General features: G+C 37.2%; 1 protein-coding gene across 1 annotated transcript in view; it reads right to left on the reverse strand.

The window, feature by feature from the left end:
* Positions 1–23218, reverse strand: part of prkcg (protein kinase C, gamma) — a 39748-nt gene extending 16530 nt beyond the window's left edge. Inside the window, 10 exon segments of the mRNA XM_067448977.1 lie at positions 4091–4264; positions 8241–8423; positions 9347–9548; positions 9699–9855; positions 11960–12088; positions 13142–13253; positions 16880–16962; positions 18299–18330; positions 21765–22115; positions 22857–23218. Coding sequence (XP_067305078.1) covers positions 4091–4264; positions 8241–8423; positions 9347–9548; positions 9699–9855; positions 11960–12088; positions 13142–13253; positions 16880–16962; positions 18299–18330; positions 21765–21994 — 1302 coding nt within the window. The 5' untranslated portion in view covers positions 21995–22115; positions 22857–23218.
* Between the last annotated feature and the right edge of the window lie 451 nt (positions 23219–23669).

The raw sequence follows: 23669 nt of genomic DNA on the forward strand, positions 1-23669 counted from the left end.
AAGGACATCAACGCTTTTTGCAAGTCGGAATCTCCTAATTATGGTAATGCGTTGAACGTCACGCTTTGATTTAACTGTCACTCCCGTTATTAGATTGTCTGGCTATCACCAGACCAAGCTCAATTTAAGATTGAACATTGGTCTGGGGAGTCTGCTCTGTATTTTCTACTGCACAAGAGGCGTGATCAACAAGCATTGTTCAAATGACTCGGTACGCAATTGGATAGTCCTTTAACCAATCAGACCACAAGAGGCGTGATCAACGAGCAACGACTTATCTGACATTGTGTGAAAGGACAACTCAGTTTATCAAAAAAGTTTATCAAAACGCAAGTTAGTTTATCTTGATCATTATATCTTTGTGAGTACAGTCTATAGAAAAAAAACCTAACCAGATTGGTGCTTGCAACGCTGAGTTAATTTCCCCCACGCGCCCACAGCCCCCTCAGCTAAAACGGCAGCTTTTGAGGGCATAACGTAAAGGGTGTCTTTGTGCCTCTTAACAGACATAAAATGCAATTAAAATGTCTGTCCAACATGAACAGGGCCCTTACATGACAACGAGATGCGTTTAGCCACTTAGCCATTGTTTAAATTCACCTGTTTTAGACGGCTAGCTGTATCTTGCGCTGAAGTCTCGTGGGAACGCCGTTGTAATCGGAAAAATAGTCCAGTTGGGAAGAGCGTTGTGTGTATGAAGAGGCTCTGCTCATCAGCTCGTCGGTTCTCAGTATTGAACGTGTCCGAGAGAAACGGTTTTCGATTCTGTCCTGCTGATCTGAGGACCGCTGCTCGTTCAGTTACTGGCGCATGCTCAGTATCAGCGGCTCTCTGAGTTCATCAGATCTCTCAGCAAAACATGTCTCAGTTCAGTGAACGGTTGGACTATCCGAATAGAAATAAACTAAAGTCTTGAAGTATATGTTGTAACTCCAAGTTGAAGTTACAACATATACTTCAAGACATATGTTTATTTCTATTCGGAGGGTCTGTCAATCATGTCAGAAAGTGAGTAACTAAAGTAACTTGTGTGATCAGCGCTGATTTGAGAAGCGAACCGTTTAGAACGATTCAGTCCGATGTGGTAAACTGGTTCGCCCGGTTCATTAAAAGGAACCAGTTAAAAAGAATCAGTTAAAGAGAAACCGTTATAATGAATGCTTCTTTCGTGAACCGGACATCATAGAGTGATGATCCGATCGGGTTCACAAGTGAAGAAGAAATGGTTCGTGTTTGTGCCTTTCCGAATTGTGGCAACAGAATGTGAAAATTTGCAGCGAACAATTGACTAACTTACAGACACAACACAGTGGGCCAGTTGAAGAAAAATGCGATTCCCTGGTCAAAGACGGGTGCAACCACTGGAGGTACAGTAAACTTTATTTATCCTTCCATTTGGGCACACACAGCTTGAGGAAAGTAGCCTAGAAATCTAGACGCACCCTAGCGGCAGCAAATCTAATCTGCCCGCAAGTGTCGTCTAGCAACTCTCAATACCCTTCTGAGCTGTATTCCCCGGTAACTCTTGCCGGGCCAATCACATCGTGTATAGAGTCGGTGGGCGGGGCCATAATAACGGCGGCCGAGTTGCGTTTGCGTGCTTCTAGTAAACACAGAAACTGGCGAACGGCGGTCTTTCGAATCAGCTTTGACCGCGATTCTGCAAGACTTGGAGTTAAGCTTTTCTCTGAGAAAAGAACGGCACTGAAGTCATTCTTAAGAAGGGAAGATGTGTTCTGAGTTTTTCCGACTGGATACGGCGAATGTTTAATCTGTCAGCGAGCTCTACTTCACCTTCGTTGCTCTGGTTGGTGTAGCGCTTTCCTATCACGAGCAGAGGGAGTTTGAAAGACAACCGTTTATCCCGCCCCTCGGATTGAGCCCTGTCAATGGTGAGTTTCCAGACCAAACATCTTGATGTGGGTCTGGCTGGTCAGGCTATGAGGAAAGATGTGCAGTAATAAAATAATCATGTTTTACACACACGATACTACTCCCAACTGGACTATCTGCCTTTTTTTATGGCTACCGCTGAGTCCCAACGAGACTTCAGCGTGAGATACAGCTAGCTGTCTAACACAGTGTTTAGGTGAATTTAAACAATGGTTAAGTGGCTAAACGCATCTCGTTGTCATCTAAGGGCCCTGTTCATGTTGGACAGACATTTTAATTTTATTTTGTGTCTGCTAAGAGGCACAAAGACACCCTTTTACGTTATGCCCCCAAAGCTGCCCCATTTTAGCTGAATGGGGCTGTGGGCATTAACTGTAATAACTCTGTGTTGCACGCACCAATCCAGTTCGTTTTTTATAGACTGTACTCACAAAGGTATAACGATCAAGATAAACTTAAAAAATCTCCGGAGTTGTCTTTTAAACCCGCCAATAGCACGCTAGGTGAATAAGCAAGTCTGTGATTGGTTCCCGCAAAAGTGTAACTGAAGCTGTAGAAATTAATGTACATGTTTCCATGTTTCCGAAAACAGAGTCCTGCACGGGTCCATTTTTGGAGACCCACCCCCACTCTTACCCGCAAAGTTCAGCACCAGATCTGACCCGTGACCCGTGAAAATATCAAAATTAAATCCGCACCCGCCCAGACCCATTAATATTCGGCATGTTATCCGATCCGTGTCCATGATAAATCACACGCTAAAATCATTTCATTTAAAATGCTTTATTTTTTATCTTGCACCTCTCTCAACATCACAACAGCGTCATGAATGGGCTAATGAAAAAAGGGCTAAAGGGTTCGTTGTCAACTATTTTATATACTCCACTCACCAACTTTACTTTTACTTCCTCCATCTACTCCTGCAGCTCTCGCTCCAACTGGGCTACGAGAGGCATCGACAAAAGTCGCACTGTCGCCGTGGTGGTGACGTGATGGGTCAAATGCAAGGGGGTAATCCAGACCCCGGAAAGCGTTCCACCCATAGGGGCGGCCATTGCTAACCAAGCCATCACCTGCTGTTAGCATCCCATTGACTCCCATTCATTTTAGAGTCACTTTGACAGTGAATAACTTTACATCTGAGGCGTTTAAAGACTCCATTTGCCCATTGTTTATTTATAAAGAAACACGACAATGCATAAAAGGCTTCATTGCCTTGTATCTTACACTATCGCCCCATAGAAGCTTTTTTTGTAAAAATAGGCTAACGATTGTGTCATAACCAACAGGACTCTGTCGCACAGTTGAGAAATGACCGTATAGACAGGAGGAGACGCTCAGAAGTGATATTTTACTGTTTATCAGACTGTCAGGGGGACGTGAAGACATAAAGTCTGATAAAGTCAAGGGAAGAATAGGGAGAAGCCCATAGTGAGCCAAAAGCAACGGGACAAAACATTTCAACAACGTGATTCATTTTACTTTCCACAACTACTAGAAGACCTACAACTGTCAGACAGGAGGCTTACGTCACATCTACGTCGTAAAGCTCAGTCTGAGTCTGCGCAGTTCACTCAGCCATCAGGAAGTGAGTGCCTCTAATTGACTTCATTTTCCGCCGTTGAAGTCTATGGGATCGCTCTGTCCATTTCTTTCACTGTCTATGGTCAAATGGCATATTGTTGCCACGTATGTGTAATGGTAATTTAGACATTGAAATATTGCACATATTTTTCATCCGCGCTACTACCCGCCCGCAAGGAGTTAATTATCTGCCCGCATCCCCGCCCGTGAATTTTAGGAATGTCACAATCCATCCATTTTAGCCACATATTTAGCAGAACTCTACCCGAAACTTCAGCATGAGTGGTGCGTCCACACCACTAGGTGTCAGTATACTCTTAACCAGCACAAAAACACAAAATTACTGCATTCATCTTTAAAAATAGCCAGTTGTTGCCCTGGGAAGCCACATAAAGACATCAAATGACCCATAAAATGTCAGTACTGATGTTCTAACTGTGCAAGGCCGAAAAAGAGATATAAACATCGCCCTGAAGGTGAAGAGTGCATCTGTTCCATCACTACGGACGAATGACATTTGACAAGCCCATATAAATTTCATAAAATTACAAATGTGCATATCCCACTCTCTTTAAATCATTAATCATTCACATACGACGATGAACACACAGACCTCGGTCTGAAAGGCGCAGTAGAGGGAGGTCAGGAAGTGAGGTCGCCCCGTGAGGCCCAGCACTCTTCTCTCCACCATGGCGCTCTCCGTGTCCTCATCCTGAAACAGCACATCTTTCTTCAACACCTTCACTGCAAACAAGCGCTCACTCCCCCTCTCCTCTGCCAACAAGACCTGCGGGAAGACAAGGGAACCTTAGGTTAACACTTCTTGAACATTAATAATTAAGAGTTCATCATCTTCTGCACACATTCCTCCAGCAGCAACTCAACTGGGCAAACACAAGATGACTGCAGAAAACATCACTCAAAGTAAGTTAACATGCATAAGGGAACATTACCTCAAATCAAACCAAAAAAACAGGAACAGAAATTCTTTCATTTCATTTACTTGTATGATCCTGTTCTCTTCATGTCTCCTCCCCTCCTGCTTTGTGTCATTTTTCTATCTCTGCTTCCCAGGTCTCTCTCCTCTGTGCTTTTCTTTAATCTCTTTCCTCGTTTCTATCCTTTCTTTAGCACGGTTCTGCACCCTGGAGGATGTGCTGTCTACTGAGTATAACCCTGGCCTCTTATATAACCAAATATCTTGAGAGCACACACGCACGCACACCAGAAACATGCGTGTACACACGGCATCTAGTATAATATTATTTAATATGAAGGAGCTGTTGTGCTCATCACAAGGGCAAACAAACATTCCTACACATGCTCAAACAAAAGAGTGTAAAAAGCACACACACACTCCCGTGTCATTCTTCCTCAGGGATCAAACAGCTCAGAGTGCTTCACTCTTGTGCTCTGCACTGACACACGACAACAGAATTTAGATTCAGTTCAGCACAGACAGAGGAACCGTGCTTTGTTTGACCAAAACAAGGCATTTGCTCTGAAATACTCCAACATCCCCTGGGCTGCTTGTGGAAGGTCTTTTTTACACGTGCCACAGACTTCACTTTATTTATCACTTAACGGGACTGGCCTCAACACAGAAATGACCGTGTGTCTACGTGTCTCCAGGTATTTTAAGGTGAAAGAGGTACGAATCTCACTGGGCCTCGAGTCAGACCTTCTGCTTCCTCGAGGAAGTGAGGCAGAGCCACAGCTGCAAATTTTAGATAGGGAAATCAGCCCCCTCCTCTTGCAGCTGGGACTAGAAAAGCTAGCATTTCCCCTTCTGCCTGAATTAGCAGCAGCAGCCCAGGAACGAATGAGACAAGGGCCTATTTCAGTTCCAAGGACGCTGTACCCTTCGCACTCCTTATTGCATCTACTGGGAACATAGAAGTAGACGCGTTTGTTGATAAGTTAGTGCAGCCTCATGTAGCCTGACTTTCGGCATAAAAATCTGGTCTGTTCTGCATCCTATTATGTCCCAAACTTCAGTCTTGATGCAAATGCTATGCATATAGCTGAATGCATAGCCTTTCAACGTATATGGCATTTGGAACACAGGTGCTCAAAACGTGTGCTAGAAAGCTTCATCCTTATCCAGTGTTTGCATCAGGCTTGTGCAAAATTCAGAATTTCAGAATTGGCCTCCATTCAATTCATGAATTTGAATTGAATTGACTCCACCCCACAGGAAGTTGAATTTGAATGACAGGAAATATAATTAAATTCATGACAATTCAAAGAAATTCCACAGTCACACAACAGAAAGAATGTGTTGAGTCTCACATACATTCAGTTTTAGGAAGGTTACTTTGGAAATGTAATCACTTACTGTTATACAGTAAGTTACCCTATATAAATGTGGTTTAGATTACTTTATACAATGCAAAGCAATATCCTTTTATTATGATTAGTAACTAATTAAATTACACCTTTTACCTCAGTAATACAACAATTACATTCATTTTGTAATTTAATAACACAATTTAATTACACGTATCTACACTGTAAAAATATTACACAGTATCTAACTTAAAAAAATATAATGTTAACAATATTACACATGATATTTAAGTAGTTGTTATGATGAATTAAATATTATTAGTGGAATGTGCTTTTTTAATTTAAGTTGACTATGATTGACAATGGTGTCTCTCAATAAAAACTGCACAATTGAGCTAATTCTCTTAAAATAAACAAGTAATCTTATTTTCCTTAATTTTATCAGCTTAATCTGTTCCTCAATTCAAGCCTCAAAATGGCTTATATTTTCTTAAAAAAATTAGGAAAGTTTATCTCTTGGTTTTATTTCTTTACAACACTGAACCACAATTTTCTTATAAATAATATATAACAATAATAATATATAAAAATATTTACACTATTTTTACTTATCACCTTAATTGTGTGAAACAACCTTTTTGTGTGAAAATTAAAAGACCCATGATACATTTTTTACAGTGTCACTCCTCAACCCTGCATACATTTTGTTCTAAAATATAGATAATGATCAACTGAAATAAATTACCAATTTATTACCCAATCAATGTTGTTTAATTAGTTTTGTTCCAATGTTATTTTCATTTTAAAGTAATCAAATAACACAAAGTTGTTGTAAATGCAGTTATCATTAATACCAATGCAAAACTCCCTGAGCAACACTGATGATCTAATTCTCAATCACGAATGTGTTTTATCGTTGAGTTTGCACCGTTCTGGTCTGAAGATTTTTTTCTGCAACACTAAAGATTCTCTCAGCAGGTGCAGAGGAAGCTGCTGTGGCAAGATGGACGTGTATATGAATTTCTTTGAATTATTCTTGAATTTAAATTCTACTTCCTTTACTTCCTTCCTACAACGTATGTATACTTAAGTTTTGGCGTGATCCCTAGAGTATACATACAGACGAATACCTAGCTTTTCAAAGTGTACGCCAGTGCACACTGTTCAAGTTCATCTCTGTTTTTGTGACCATGGACAACAGCACATGTGCAAGTCATTTGAAAGCTTGAAAAGAAGGGGCCACAAGCGGGCACCGGTCAAATGTATCTATCCAAGCTCAAGAAGCAATCACTCTACACTTATCGTTCCATTGACTTGCATGAAAAAATGCATGTGAATGTTGGAAACCAGAAATGCAAACTTCAGATTTTGCTGCATACCAAAGATTCCACAGTCCACAAAATTGTACCTTTACACCATGTTTACACCGGACGCAACAAAGTGTCTTTTGCAAAGCATTTGTCCATGTCAGTACATCATAAATAGAAGGAGGCATCAGTTTACTGTTGGGAATTTGTGATGCATATATGTATACATTACCTGTCCCTATGGTGCGATAAATCGTAAGTGGGGTACAGAGGCAGGTGTGTCATAGTGGGGTAGGGTTTGATTAGGATGATTTTAAGTGCCCTTGTCAGACAAGGGGCGTGTGCTATCAGTGTGAAATTTACATTTGCCAAAAATAGAACTGTTGCAAAAAACAAAAACAAAAATACAAATAAGCAGTCCAAGCCCAGGTGACAAAAAAAGTAACAATTAGTTACTTTTTTAAGGAGTAACACAATATTTGAAACGCATTACTTTTAAAAGTAACTTTTCTGCAGCTTCACGGTCAAAGGAGGATACTTTGAAATGCCTGGACGCTCAACTGAGCAAAGACAAAGAGTGGAATGCGGCAAAATGAATTATAGCAGAGCTTTAAGAAACTCTGGCTGTGTGCGTACCATACACACAAACTATGCTGATGATTACATTGTTACTAGTAAAAGTATTGGTTCAACTCAATACCTTATAAACATAATTTCATAGTTTACAGATGAACCAATTAAAAAAAAACTGTCATTGGAAGTTGGATAAAGAAACCCAAACAAGACTGAATCTTTTTCATTATAGTCAGCGCTTGCCATTTTGGTGTTCAACATGCATCAGAAAGTCAGTGAACAAAGCAGGCGGTTCGTGGGAGTGCTGTCTGAGTCTGAGTCTAGAGAGTTTGCTTAAAAGGTTTCTGGTCTTTTGACAACCAGGGAAAAAATACAACTATTTATCACACATACAACGGGCTCCAAACGTCTGAGTTAAAAGTTTAAATTTTAAAATATCAACACAAAATAGTATTTGATGTCTGCTTTGGTGTCATAGTTTTTCTTTGGTTTTCATTTTGATCTAAATCCTGAAACTTTTTTTCTAGTTTAAATCAGATTTGAAATCCCACATTTTCATGGTGGCCTTCTGGACCCCACTGTAATTTCAAGCACCTTGCCAAAACTCCCTTTGCCCAGAACCATGAGGAAGTTGAAATCGTGCAGTCCGACTTGGCCGTTGCCCTTGTGTAGAAGAGAGGGACTTGGACTCAGAGCGGGCGGGGTCACAGATGGAACAGGCGTTGTCAGGGTAACATGAGAAGGAGGAATAGAGGGTGTGATAGCAGCCTCTGGTACCTTCAGAAAAGAGAAACAGGATGAGAGAAAGAGAATAGTTTCAATATATGCATACACTGCCCTCCTGTGGATGTATTATGAAATTGACATTTATGGTGCTCACTGAAGAAAACTTGGAGATGGAGGTTAGACAACATCTACAGAATATGTTTTGCTGCAGTGTTGTGCGTGCAGTGTTTGAGCATGTGGCTATCTGACTCTGTGTTGTCAAAAGGAACATTTGATTTGAGATCAGTGTGTTTATTTGTGGACCTGTGATGGCCCCAGGCTTCTATTAGCACTCTCTTGGCTGAATATTGCATGGACACTTTTATCTAAAGTGATTTACAATACACCTATCACAGGAGTAATCGCCCTGGAGCAGACTGGAGTTAAGTGCTTCGCTCAAGGGCACAAAAATGATGCTTAATGGATATAACCACTTGAAGCCAACAACTTTTCAAATTTGTTATCCCAGAACTTTGGTCCTTAAAGTTCTGGATGGCAACTGTAAAGTTGCAGGCTACCTAGTGCTTACAGTTGGTAATATGGGGGAAATAGCATGACGATATTAATAATAGAGACAAATTTCACAAAATCATAAACTTTTGTTTAAAAGAGATACCAGGCCATATCTTAAAACGACAAATTTTACAAAATAATGTTACCAAAAATTAAATCATCTACAATATAATTTTATTAAAATTAGCTTTATGATTTGTCAGACCATAAATGTGACCACACACACACACGCACACACACGCACACGCACGCACGCACGCACGCACGCACGCACGCACGCACGCACGCACGCACGCACGCACGCACGCACACACACACACACACACACACACACACACACACACACACACACACACACACACACCATACAGAGCCAAAAAAGGAATTACACAGTATATTAACAGTAAAAGCACAAGATATACCTGTAGGTCTGGGTCGGGTACAGGGATATTATAATACTCTCCCTCATCCTGGTTGAGTAGTTTGAACCAGCCGCTGACGGAACGTCTGAATATCTCACTAACGCCAAATGACAGAGCGCCCATAAAGTCATTCCTTGAGGTCCGATCCCAATCCCAGACCTCTACAGACAAACGCCTGTCCCATTGCCTCCCACGCACTGAACTACACTCCGACAGAAAAAGAAGAGAGAGATAGCCTAGCATCCACTCAGAAGACATTAGGAACAGCAAAGCAACACCCTTAGCAAGCACAGCATCATGGCAATGCCATCTGCATCGTACACACATACAAACAAATGAAATAAACACTCACAAGGTGAAGCTCTCGTTCCAGATGGGGTTGAGTGTAGAACGGATGGTTTTGGTTTTCTGTTTGCTCTGGCTCTTTGGATCAGGGATGAGTTTGAGCTTCACATAAGGGTCCGATAAGCCGTTAGGGTCCATGGGTATCAGGTTATGTGCCTCATGCACTAAAACGTAGAATACATAAGCATGTCTGTTTATAAATAACAGTATTTGCATGAAAACTAATGCACATGTGGCTGTGTTGATATGCTTTGTACAGTGAACGTATGTTTGGTTGTACTGTTAAATTAACCTGTCAGAATGACACAGCAGTAGTGCATTTTTAAATGTTCACATTCTCTGTAGAGCATTAGTAGTCTTCTCACTACTCATTAGACTCTCTATGGTGGCGCTGAAGTAAGAGCCACAGGCTTAGTTAAGTTGACACAGTGCAGCTAATGCATTGTAATACAGCATATTGTGTGTGTATAATTAGCTTTTTCCTCATGTACTGATGACGCTGTATGCACACATTTCCCTCTGCTGGAGGAAAGCTAAGCTGAGCCATGCGGCTCATAATGCATCTCCAGTGTGCTTCCTTAAACAGCATATTTTCTGTGAGAAAAGGAGTAATTCTCCACTGGGGTATAAATAGGAGCACCTTAATAAATATTACGTAGCACTTTCTATGAATAGGGTATGAAGCAAGGACAGCCAGATATTTATTTTCTATTCATTTTCTAAGTGGTTTGATACTTTTGCAATCCTGTTACCAAAGCTTAGGGCCATGTATAAACCTACATATTTATTTTGCACTGTAATTTTCTAGTAATAAATAAAGTCGTTGTATATATATATAAGGTACAATACAATATTTTTATTTATTTATATAAAATTATTGGTTTAACTGTAGTTAACTGTATATATATATATATATATATATATATATATATATATATATATATATATATATATATATATATATATATATATATATATACACACACACATATTTTTTAACTAGTCTGTGCAGGACACTACAGTTCATTTATTTAAGAGAGGATAGCAAAATAAAGTAAACTGTGACATATTATACCCAGAAATTACTCAAACATAGGACTACCAGTAAAATTTATAAAACATTTGGGACCAAAATTATTCAGACTCTTTGACCAGACCGTGTTTTGCTTGAGCGTTTTCTTTAATTACTAATGTGACCTTTTACACCACAGACTGAACTAAATGAAGCATTGCTTGGTCATTGGTTGACCTCAATTAGTATTATCTAATTGTGTACTTAAATTTAACAGCTGACAGCTGATTGGTTGATTGCAATCCATCACATACCGTAACCTTTCTATCAAAGTTATCGGACATTATCGACATGAATTTGATCTGACATATTTTAACTCTGAGTTCTTGTTATATTGTATTACCATTTTCTAAACTATAGTGAATAAACCGATAATATAAGAAATGTTTAAAGGTGTCTGAATAAATTTTGGGTTGACTGAAGATACATAGGGTTTATTAATAACTTAAAAATTTGGGAATAAGGGTTGAATAACTGCGCTTGACATGATTTGTGTAAATGGAAAACTTCAGAGGAAAAAAACATTATGTAACGTTACATATTAATATAAACAAAAATTAAATGAATTCCCATAATGCATAAAGGGTCCAAAATTAAGTTATTTATAGGGTTACATGTTCTTGTAATGGAAAAGTCATACCGTGACACTGCTGCATGCTTTTATTGGTCATTAAAATGAGTTAATAATAAGCAGGTAATTGAACATCAATTAGATGGATTATGTCAACATCATGACATTGTTGTCAAGAATGTCAAGACCTCATATGTGTGACATCACAAACATAAAAAATATGTAACATATACTGTAATAACATAACTTAAAGACCTGCAAGTTCTCACGAAAAAGTAACGGGACAATAAAATATCCAGCATCCATGAATGAGCTATTTAAGAAGACTTATCATTAGTTGCATTAGTTTTAAAACTCCTTTTTTTACAGACAAGGCTCAAGATAGTCCCAGACTAAAATGCATGTTTGAGCTTTTTTAACCGAAAGCAACTTGCCCTGAGACTTCTTAGTATTTCAGCTCTATCGTTTTGTCACCAGTAATGTTTTGAATAATGTAATAAGTAATAAGTAATGTGGCACGTTTATAAAAGCTACTTAAATGCCCTAATTTAACCAAGGCCTAATCCTGGTCTAATCTAAACCCTGTCTGTGTAACCAGGCCATGAGTTAACAGCCATATGTTTACCTGTGACATATATGTCTTCCTTCTCTCCACGCACGGTCAGACGAATCCGTCCCCTTTTCTCAGTGTGGTCCTGTCCGCACAAGCTGGGGACACTGCTCTCACAACGCTTGTGTACATTCATGTCACAACCTCTCTCACACAGACACACACAAAAAAAAGACAGAGAGAAAGAGTGATGTACTTATAGTCTCCCGCCTGTCCAAAAACAAGTCCAGTCTGCCTAATAAATCTTCCAAATCTAATATAAACAGTGTAATTGTTTATATAGCCACTGGCATACATGTACGTTGTACCTTATGAGACAACATGCTGAAACAGCAAGTGCTGTCAGCTGCATTAGCCTGCCATATTATTTTCTAAAAGTGTATCACGTCATGCAAATGATATTAGATGACATGGTTGTTATTACATGGATTAAACGATAGTTAAAGGGAATTAATTAAATCTGACATACAGTAAGATTTATTATTAAAAGCCTTAAACACATCACTCTACAGTAATACTATTACACATCATTACAGAAATTATGTTCATTTAATAACAGTGACCTTGACAATTATGATATGCTAATCTCAGAATTGATACAGTTTAATTCAAATGAAAAATTATTTAAATTAAATTATATGAATGTTGTGCTTCATGTAGAATTTGAGAAGTAAACTCCAATGGACTTAATTCAGTAAAAGTAATATAATAATATTTATTGTAATTTGAACAATTAATAAATGTTAAACTGTACAATAATTTATGGCAGGATTACTTTGTAAACCCTAACAAGTATATGCACAAATAATTTGAATAAATACAATTTTACCCAATCCCTCCAAAAACTTAGTGGAAGAATAATGTAATGTAATTTATATTAATATAATATTATAATTATATATATATATATATATATATATATATATATATATATATATATATATATATATATATATATATATATATATATATATATATAATTACATTAACACAAAACTTTTTATATATATAATATTATATTATATTATATTACATTATATTATATTTTATTATAATATATTATAGTATATTATATTATATCATATGAGAAACAACATGTGCACAATAAGTGTTGACAAACATAATTACAGTCCCAGCACATCACAAATGGTGCTCTAGATGAACTTCATTTGGATTATTTGCTCAATATATACTCACTGGTACATTTCATGCCCTGATGTATGAGGCCGTAGAGCAGAGACCCACAGTGATCACAGAAGGTGGGACTGGAGTATGTTTGTATTTTAAACTTGTGCTTGCTCTTGAGATCCTGGAGAGAGGGACAGAGAAAAACATTGTACTCATTAATTGCTTAGTCCGTTGGCAAGAGCACTTTGATGCATTTTTATATTTAACAAAGAGGGGCGCCATGCACGCCCAGTTCTTGGAGATGGTTGGCCACGAGAGAAAGAAAAAGAGATTTAAATTATGTGTCTGATAAGAAGCCCTCTCATACTGTTCTGTGCTCTATAAATAGGACATGCTTTATGCACAGACACACCACGAATATGCACAAACAAACACAGATACCCTGCTTTCCCTCTGGTTCCCTCCCTCTCTTTAAAGGTCCAGAGGAAAGGCTTCATTTTGAAGTGACTTTTTCACTGGGAGCCAATTAGCTAGGGCTATTTTGAGGATGAATGGTAGATGAATATATGAGTTCAGCTCAGCTGTGAAAACTGAATCCTCCTAAATGCCTAAACCCCGTCCACCCCACCCTCGTTTCTCTCACTCTCTGCATGCTGCCTGCTCCTTTTCTTCATCCTCTGACAATCTTCCTCTCCACTTTCCTCTCTCTCTCTGTCAGTCTGCCTCATCTGCCTTTCACACAGGCATCATTGTCTACCCATCCTTACGGCCTAGTCGCACACAAGCACCCCTGCTTTACCTCATTTTACAACCATTCCATTCAGCTGCTTATGAAAAAAAGAATCTCATAAAAAAAAGTTGTAACTATGCTCCTGAGGAAGACAGAATGAAATAAATACTGTAGCTCTGTTCCAAAACCCTCACTAGCTTACATAGGCAGATGCCTTTTAGAACAGCATCCTAACCATCATGGAAGTGAAGATTCAGTATTGCTTCACATACTCAATTTGTATCGATTTCAGTATGCTTGACGTTGCTAAGCTAACACTGTGATACTTTAACAATTATAAAAATGCATACAAACCAATATAGTGAAAGGATTGAAAATAATTAAAGATATTTGATTTTTGAATTGAACAAAGACATTTGCTTTACTGTTTTCAACCCCAAACTCTCTTACAAGAAGGGCCATTTGGAATTCTAAAGACAATGAGATTCAGAAGGCTTGGAGGCCAAATGGGCCTATGGGCCACACCTGTAGTACAGTGGGGAAAGTTTGGTCTGATCGGTCAGTTTGTTCAGTCACATGGTTAAGAAATAGATAAAAGAAGATTGTATAACTGTTGCTCTCTTTATTCTCTGTTTCTCTCTTATCTTGGGGACATTCACTTTGGCTCTTCTCCTTGCTCTCTCTCTCTCTCTCTCTCTCTCTCTCTCTCTCTCTCTCTCTCTCTCTCTCTCTCTCTCTCTCTCTCTCTCTCTCTCTCTCTCTCTGGTAACATTCTATACATGCTGAGTACGATTAATGGTATTTAACCATGGTATTAATGGTATGGTATTAATGGTATTAATGGCAAGTTTTTACCAACTCATACATCTATTTTGTAACTATTTTAGTGTAACAATCATAAATGATTTGCTAACTAGTTTTGATTCAGTATTGACTTTGAAGTGTTGCCTATTGCAATACAATATAGTCACATTATAGCAACGCTCTCCCCCATATTGTGCTACTGTAACTTTGCTTATTTCCGTCATTGGTATAAGTAGCAGTGGGTGGTAAAGACATAAAGAAATGTACAGTTTTCTACAATCTTGCTGATAATGTTTCTTTAGTCGTTTGGCAACCCCGCAGCCTGAACCTGCCTGTATTGTAATGGCGACCCACCATTACAATAGTGTAAAACATTTTTTTATTATTACATTGAGCTATATTTATCAACACTTTCTGGTACAGTGCCTTGCAAAAGTATTCGGCCCCCTTGAACTTTGTGACCTTTTGCCACATTTCAGGCTTCAAACATAAAGATATAAAACTGTAATTTTTTTTGAATAATTTTGCACGCCCAATTTTTCAGTTTTTGATTTGTTAAAAAAGTTTGAAATATCCAATAAATTTCATTCCACTTCATGATTGTGTCCCACTTGTTGTTGATTCTTCACAAAAAGTTTCATATCTTTATGTTTGAAGCCTGAAATGTGGCAAAAGGTTGCAAAGTTTTAAGGGGGCCGAATACTTTCACAAGGCACTGTATATGAAAAATATAGTAGGATTGCAATCAATATTTATTTAACTTTGTCCACCATTTATTTTTTCACATATTAGCAACAGACTCCCATAGACTTTATATAATATCCTAACCATCAATATAAATCTAGATCAATATAGATAAATAACAATGTTAATACAAACCACTTCTCCTCTGTTTAATTCCCTTTTAAATTAATTAAACAGGGTATAATATCACATATAATATAATTATATAATATAATATTATTATATTATATTATATAATCTGTTATATAATGAAACCTTTCACGTTGTCATAGGGTATTTTTGATGAAAATATATAGCAGAATTTTGATGAAAATAATGAATTTATATATATAAAAACTGTAAAAAAAAAGGCTCCAATTGAAACATTTTAAGTGACTGATCATATCTACATTTTTCAGTTTGCCGAATTGAAAATCTGTTAATTGATGCAATTTAATTCACTGAAATTCAATTCAGCCAACTGAATTTTTTTTATGTGAATTTAGAAAATGTTCAATTGGAGACCTGAATTTTTTTACAGTGCGTGTATGTAATTGTGTATATATATGTATGTATATATATATATATATATATATATATATATATATATATATATATATATATATATATATATATATATATATATATATATATATATATATATATATATATATATATGTATATATATATATAATACACAAATACAAACAAATATTAGGAATACCCATTTATAATTACACTAAACTATTTATCAACTGAATGAAATAGATTTATAATAAAGAATAGATTTATATTAATTGACAATTTGTCCACCATCTTGGATGGATTACATTTTTTATAATGAGTTTGTCGCAATGCATGCCAAAAAATGCCAAAAAGTGTATTTGGAGGCAGCAAAACTACATTGTTTTGCATTTGAAACAGCTCTTGGAAGAGGCCCATGATGCCTTTGATGAAAAGTGCTGCCTACGTAGGCTGCTAACTAGGATTTGGAACAGTGGGAGTGTGTTACAATATAGCCCCTTCCTTGCTTTTCTCTTTCACACATAGTCTCACACTCACTCTGTACTATGCGAGTGTGAGTAGCAGTGTAACACCATCATATCACATCCCCTGCATGTTTTATCATACCGTAGCAGGAATAAGAGAGAATAAAAGAGAATAAGAGAGAGAGGAAATTGATATTCTTTTTCCTTTAAAGCCTCCTCTTTTAAAGAAGGTATGCAAGCGAAAGCAATAAAAGGCTTGTCAGGAAAAGGAAAAAACTGTCTGTGACGGTGAGACCTACAACCATATTGGCTTACTCAGCCAAAAAATAAATGCCTTGCCATGCAAAAATGAAGAGGAGAGAGACAGATGGGGTATGGATAATACAGTAGAATAGAAGATGAGCAAAAAATCAAGCGTGAAAAGAAGAGTTATACGATGATCAAGCAAAAGAAATATAAAAAGTAACAAGGCAAAAACAACAACAAAAAACATTTATGCTAATGCCAAGAGGATTACATAAGGTCCAAGTTAACAGAAAGACACAGGCGGTACATACATACCTCTGCTTTGGGAGCGGTGATGGCACCAGGACAGGTAAAAGTGACGAACTCATGGCAGCGTTTGTGCACCACAAAACTGCAGACTAAAAGAAATGCATATCATTATCTAGTAAAGAAGTTTACAGTTTGGAACATTTGATTAATATTACCTTTGTTAAGGCTTACAGAAGATTAATAATAGATTCATTAATTTGTTAATAATTAGTGCACTCATTATATTTAATAAATTATTTTTCATAATTGAATCAAAAACATTAAAATGTAATAATTCAACATATACACTACAATTCAAATGTTGGGATCAGTAAGACATTTCTAAATGTTTTTGAAAGAAAGTCGTTTACACTTTTTTTTGTGAAAAATGATTTGATAAAAAAATCATCAAATGATTTGATAAAAAAATACAGTAATATTGTGAAATATTTTTACAATTTAAAATAATGCTTTCATATTTTATTAGATTTTAAAATGTAATTTATTCCACAGTCTCCAGTCTTAAGCGTCACATAATCTTTAATATTTTATTGCTATACATTTTTCAGGATTTCAGGATTCTTTGATGAATAGATTTTTGAATCCGAAATCTTTTGTAACTTTATAAATGTCTTTACTGTCACTTTTGATCAATGTAATGCTTCCTTACTGAATAAAAATCTAAAATTATATATACTGTATATATATAAAATTTCAGATTTTTATTCAGATTTGACACACACACACACACACACACACACACACACACACACACACACACACACACACACACACACACACACACACACACACACACACACACACACACACACACACACCAATAAATCTTACTGACCCCAAACTTTTGAATGCCGTGATGCAGCAAAAAAAAACTTTTGTGAGGTTAAATAGAGGGAATATGTCATATTGCTACAGGTCATTGCTACATTGCTTTTTTGCCATATTTATACAGGACAGTGCAGACAGCAGACAGGAAGCAAAGCGGGAAAAACTGAGATAGATGGATCAGAAAGGACCACAAGCCGAGACTTGATCTCAGGTCAAAAAATGGCTTTTCTCAGACTTTGCTGCCTCAGCTTACTCATTGTGAAATATGAATTGCTTCAGCGAACCACTTTTGATCTTCACATGTACACCATAGGCATTAAGGGGAGAGGAAGAGGCCTACACTTTTACACCTGGTCCCCTTCAATAATGAATATTTGGTTACACCCTCGGACCTTTGATGCTCATTCACAGCAATGCAAGATAACATGTAATTCCACTTAATGACTGCTAATGCTGCTGGAGACTTTGATGATAGGAAGCCCCAGATACAATCAGTTATTTTGCATTTTATGTACTTGTTTTGTTTTTGGTTGAGTATCTGTGTGGACTGAATTTAAATATGAATTTAAAAAAATGTGACAGATTCAAAATCATTACCTTGACACTGGAATCCTTGTTTTCCAATTCCCCTGTAAAACATAAAGAAAAATCATATAATGCAGTCTAATTAAATTGTATGTAAATGTGTATATTTGTGAGAAAGAGCAGATCAAAGAGCTGTAAAGGGAGAGAGAGAGAGAGAGAGTGTGTGTGTGTGTGTGTTGTGTGTGTGTGTGTGTGTGTGTGTGTGTGTGTGTGTGTGTGTGTGTGTGTGTGTGTGTGTGTGTGTGTGTGTGTGTGTGTGTCAGCACAGAGGGCAAACAGAAGACATAAGCTGCTGAGGCCGTGACAGATAAGGTAATTTCAAGAAATCCTCATCCGACGGGCAATTTAAGTGCTCTTCAGTTCACCATAATAACAGGTTGCTCTGCTCATGATATCTTTGCTATGCAAAACACAACTTAGCATAAATCCCTAAAGTACTAAAAATAAGATTCTTTGACACCCAACACTTTAGGCATGATCTGCTCTCAAAATGCATCTGAGAGTATCTACGACTCTTTAAGAGCGTCCTTCAAACCAGTCGACAGGGTTTGAGAGATGTGAGCCATCAACATCAACATATACTCAGAAATATAGGCTGAGACAGGACAAGGACAAGGGCAAAGAGACAGAGTGAGGAAAGAGAACTCAAGTTAAAAGAATTCAATAGTGATTTATGTACTGTACAGCGTTAGTTTTGGTACATTCGGTGGAGGTCACATCAATGTATCAATCAATCACTCAATTAATCACTCAATGTAACAATCAATCACTCAATGTATTAATCAATCACTCAATTAATCAATCAATTAATCAATCACTCAATCAATCACTCAATCAATCACTCAATCAATCACTCAATCAATCACTCAATTAATCACTCAATGTACCAATCAATCAATCAATCAATCAATCAATCAATCAATCAATCAATCAATCAATCAATCAATCAATCAATCAATCAATCAATCAATCAATCACTCAATCACTCAATCACTCAATGTATCAATCAACCAATCAATCAATCAATCAATCACTCAATCAATCAATCAATGTATTAATCAATAACTCAATTAATCAATCACCCAATTAATCACTCAATGTATTAATCAATCAATCAATCAATCAATCAATCAATCAACCAATCAATTAATCACTCAACCAATCAATTAATCACTCAACCAATCAATCACTCAATTAATCACTCAATGTATCAATCAATCACTCAATCAATCAATCAATCACTCAATCAATCAATCAATCAATCACTCAATGTATCAATCATTCACTCAATGTATCAATCAATCAATCACTCAATGTATCAATCAATCAACCAACCAATCAATTCATTAATCATTTAATCACTCAATCAATCACTCAATGTATCAATCAACCAACCAATCAATCAATCAATAAATCACTCAATGTATCAATCAATCACTCAATGTATCAATCAATCATTCAATGGATCAATCAATCACTCAATGAATCAATCAATCACTCAATGTATCAATCAATCACTCAATCAATCACTCAATGGATCAATCAATCAATGTATCAATCAATCACTCAATGTATCAATCAATCACTCAATGGATCAATCAATCACTCAATGTATCAATCAATCACTCAATGGATCAATCAATCACTCAATGTATCAATCAATCACTCAATCAATCACTCAATGGATCAATCACTCAATGTATCAATCAATCACTCAATGGATCAATCAATCACTCAATGGATCAATCAATCACTCAATGGATCAATCAATCACTCAATGTATCAATCACGCAATGTATCAATCAATCACTCAATGTATCAATCAATCACTCAATGTATCAATCACGCAATGTATCAATCAATCACTCAATGTATCAATCAATCACTCAATGTATCAATCACGCAATGTATCAATCAATCACTCAATGTATCAATCAATCACTCAATGTATCAATCACACAATGTATCAATCAATCACGCAATGTATCAATCAACCAATCTATCAATAAATATCTTAATAAATGTCTCAATCAATTGATTAATTAATCAATAGGTAAAATTCTGTTTATATGAAATATTTCTCACTGTAAATGTTTTGATGGTATTCATACCACAGGCATACACAGTATATGTTACAGACTAAATTTGTAGTAGTTTACTTTTGGGAAAAGAAAGCTATAAAAATATATATACAAACAGTATTTCCCTAGTCTCCCATACTTTACAATTCTCTGGAAATGCTGTAGTCCAACAGACATAACAATAAAACTTCAATAAACTGAAATGAAAGGACAGAAAGAGAAACAGATGCATCCATCAGAAGCTATTTGAGTTGTATTAATGAACATGAGGTACGGAATATGAGCGGGTAATGCATGGGCCATATGGCAGGCCACAGTTCCATGCGGGTTCTGTGAAGCTTGTGGTTAAATGGCAGCTCAAACAGAGAGGACTGCATAATTTAAGAAGCCCCTCAGGGCATGAGTTTTATGAGGCATGGAGGAAACTGAACAAGCACGGTCATGTAACACACGTGTGGGACAGTGTCCTTCTGCCCTCTCTTGTGTGACATTGAAAGTGTACTCACTGTAAATGTTAACTAAGTTCTTTGGCCTTATTTTTTCAGGAAAATAATATATATATATATATATATATACTTTTTTTAACAACAGCATATGTTACCACATATGTATTTTTTTGGTTTCAAGCTATGCAAATTGTATTACATATATGCTTAAAACTTGCAAATCAAAAGTACGCTTTGTTGCATGTACATACACTTCTGTTCACAAGACTGGGGTCAGTAAGAATTTTATTTTAAAATTAATTTTAGAAATGAAGACTTTCATTTAGCAAAGATGCATTGAAAATTCTAATGTTTAAAAATGTATTTCAAATAAATGCTGATATTTTGAACTTTCTAAACATAAACAAATGTTTAAAATATATGACAGTTTCCACAAAAATATTAAGCAGAAAATATTTTCAATAGAAAACTTAAGACTGGATGAAAAAAAACGAAAAGAAAAAAAGAGTATTTGAGCAAATAAATGCAGCCTTGATGTGAAATAGGATGAGCCTCTTTCAAAAACATTACAAAATCTTACTGACCACAAACCTTTAAAAGGTAGTGTAGTACTTTTTTTTTTAAAGTAATGACCAAACACAAACACCAGAACTGTCTTTTAATAAATACTTAATAATGGTGTTAAAGCTAACTGTATTCAAATTGCATGTAAGAGCTAATAGAGGCCATGTCATATCATAACAATTCAGCATGAGCTATAAGTACGAGGCCAGTACAGCAATGAGATAGTTATGCTATGAATCACGATAGGCATTAAGTTTTAAGGATTAAATCAATACATAAATGCAGTGCAGTGTAAAGGTTATGGTCAAAGTATCGGTTTACAGCATAATAACGTTAGGAGTTCAGTAAAGTTACTGAAGTGGCCAGCAGTGCAAAGGTGTGAAGTACCAGATGAAGTCAGTGCAGTGGCTGCAGAAAGTGGGCTGCTTGAAGAATCGGGCAGTGAACTGATGGTCCTTCACTTCAATGACCCTCTTGTGCTTGAGAGCTCCCTTCCTCTGGAAGACTGGCAGCCTGGGGGGAGGAGAAAGGGGAGAGGGGAGCGGGGAGGAGGAGGGAGATGGGGAGGACAGGGCCAGGGGAGACAGAGACGGAGACGGAGAGACTGGGGTAGACATGCTACCAGCTGGACGGAGAAAGACACAGAGAACAAGACTGGGACTGAGATGGACGGCCTATGCAACCAATGGGGGAAAGAACAACGAGAGGATTTATAAAAGGGGGAGAGAAGAAAATGGCCTGGTAGAACACAGATCCAGCATGAGAGCGATTACGTGGAACATAAAGGAAGGAATTCAATAGGATGTGATGGCAGTTCGGTTTGTGATGTTGAGGAAATGAAAGGAAAAGATTCCCAGGAGAGAAGGAAAGGGAGGGTGAGAAACAGAGTAAAATAGAGGTTAATACACACTCCAAGAGAAACTTCCACTGGGACTTCAAAACGCATAGCGATTAGTGTACCTTCTGCCCTACTTCAAACACACACACACACACACACACACACACACACACACACACACACACACACACACACACACACACACACACACACACACACACACACACACACACACACACACACACAGTCATTTAAATTCCAATTAAAATGCCAAAAAAAAATACCATTATATATATATATATATATATATATATATATATATATATATATATATATATATATATATATATATATATATATATATATATACATTCATAACTGAACATCTATGATAAGAACTGACTGCTACTGCTGCTTTTGAGCTGATTTAAGGTCAGTCAGAAGTGGAGTGCATTAGGATCGATCAGACTCGCATTAATAAAAGAGAACGAATGAAGAAAAGCTGAAATGAATGATGACAGAATCAAATCCAACAGGACAGCACTGAACAAATGATCGTCACATTAATTAAAGAGGTGATCTACAGAGCTGGAGAATGAAATATGAAGGTTAGAAAAAACGAAAGCAAACACAACAGATACCTAAATATGAGAGTATGGTTTCTCCTCTTCCTCCCACTTCTTCTCAAGACTCTTGCTATGCGATCAATCCTTGGCTCATAAAAACTAAGAGAAAAAAAGAGACAACACCTCACCGAACAGAAGGTCTACAAGAGAGGAAACACACCTGAAAAAAAAGAAAAAAAGATTCAAACCCCAAAAAGTAAATGAATAAAAGGAAAGATGAAACGGCAGCTTTCCAGGAAAGAGGAGGAGTAGTGAATGCCCGTATATTCCTTTATCCAATAGAAGGGGTGAGGAAGAGGCGATTTTCACTTTCCAAGATTGATTCTGTTTTTACCAACAGAAAGAGGGGATGAAGTAAAGTGAAACAGAGGGAGGGAGGGAGGGAGAGAGAGAGAGAGAGAGAGAGAGAGAGAGAGAGAGAGAGAGAGAGAGAGAGAGAGAGAGAGAGAGAGAGAGAGAGAGAGAGAGAGAGAGAGAGAGAGAGAGAGAGAGAGAGAGAGAGAGGGAGATGAAGAGTTGAAGAGAAATAGGCAGCAATTCATTTTTGAAATCTGGGTTACCCCTCTCTAGAGAGTAAAAAAAGAGACAGATGATGGGAGGGTGAGGAAAGAGGACAGAGAGAGAGAGAGAGAGGGAGAGAGAGAGAGAGAGAGAGAGAGAGAGAGAGGGGAGATGTTGGCCACCAGCTCACTCATCCTCAGTCAGCCAGTCGCTCCAGCAACATGGAAAGCAAAGAAATCTGATCAATGATCAATAATCAGCTTGGGTCTGAAAAGCTGCCAGTCTCGCTCTATAACACGTGTTATGACAGATGGCCGTCTTGGCAGT

Source organism: Pseudorasbora parva, chromosome 7 (genome assembly GCF_024679245.1).
Source record: "Pseudorasbora parva isolate DD20220531a chromosome 7, ASM2467924v1, whole genome shotgun sequence".
NCBI classification, from domain to species: domain Eukaryota; kingdom Metazoa; phylum Chordata; class Actinopteri; order Cypriniformes; family Gobionidae; genus Pseudorasbora; species Pseudorasbora parva.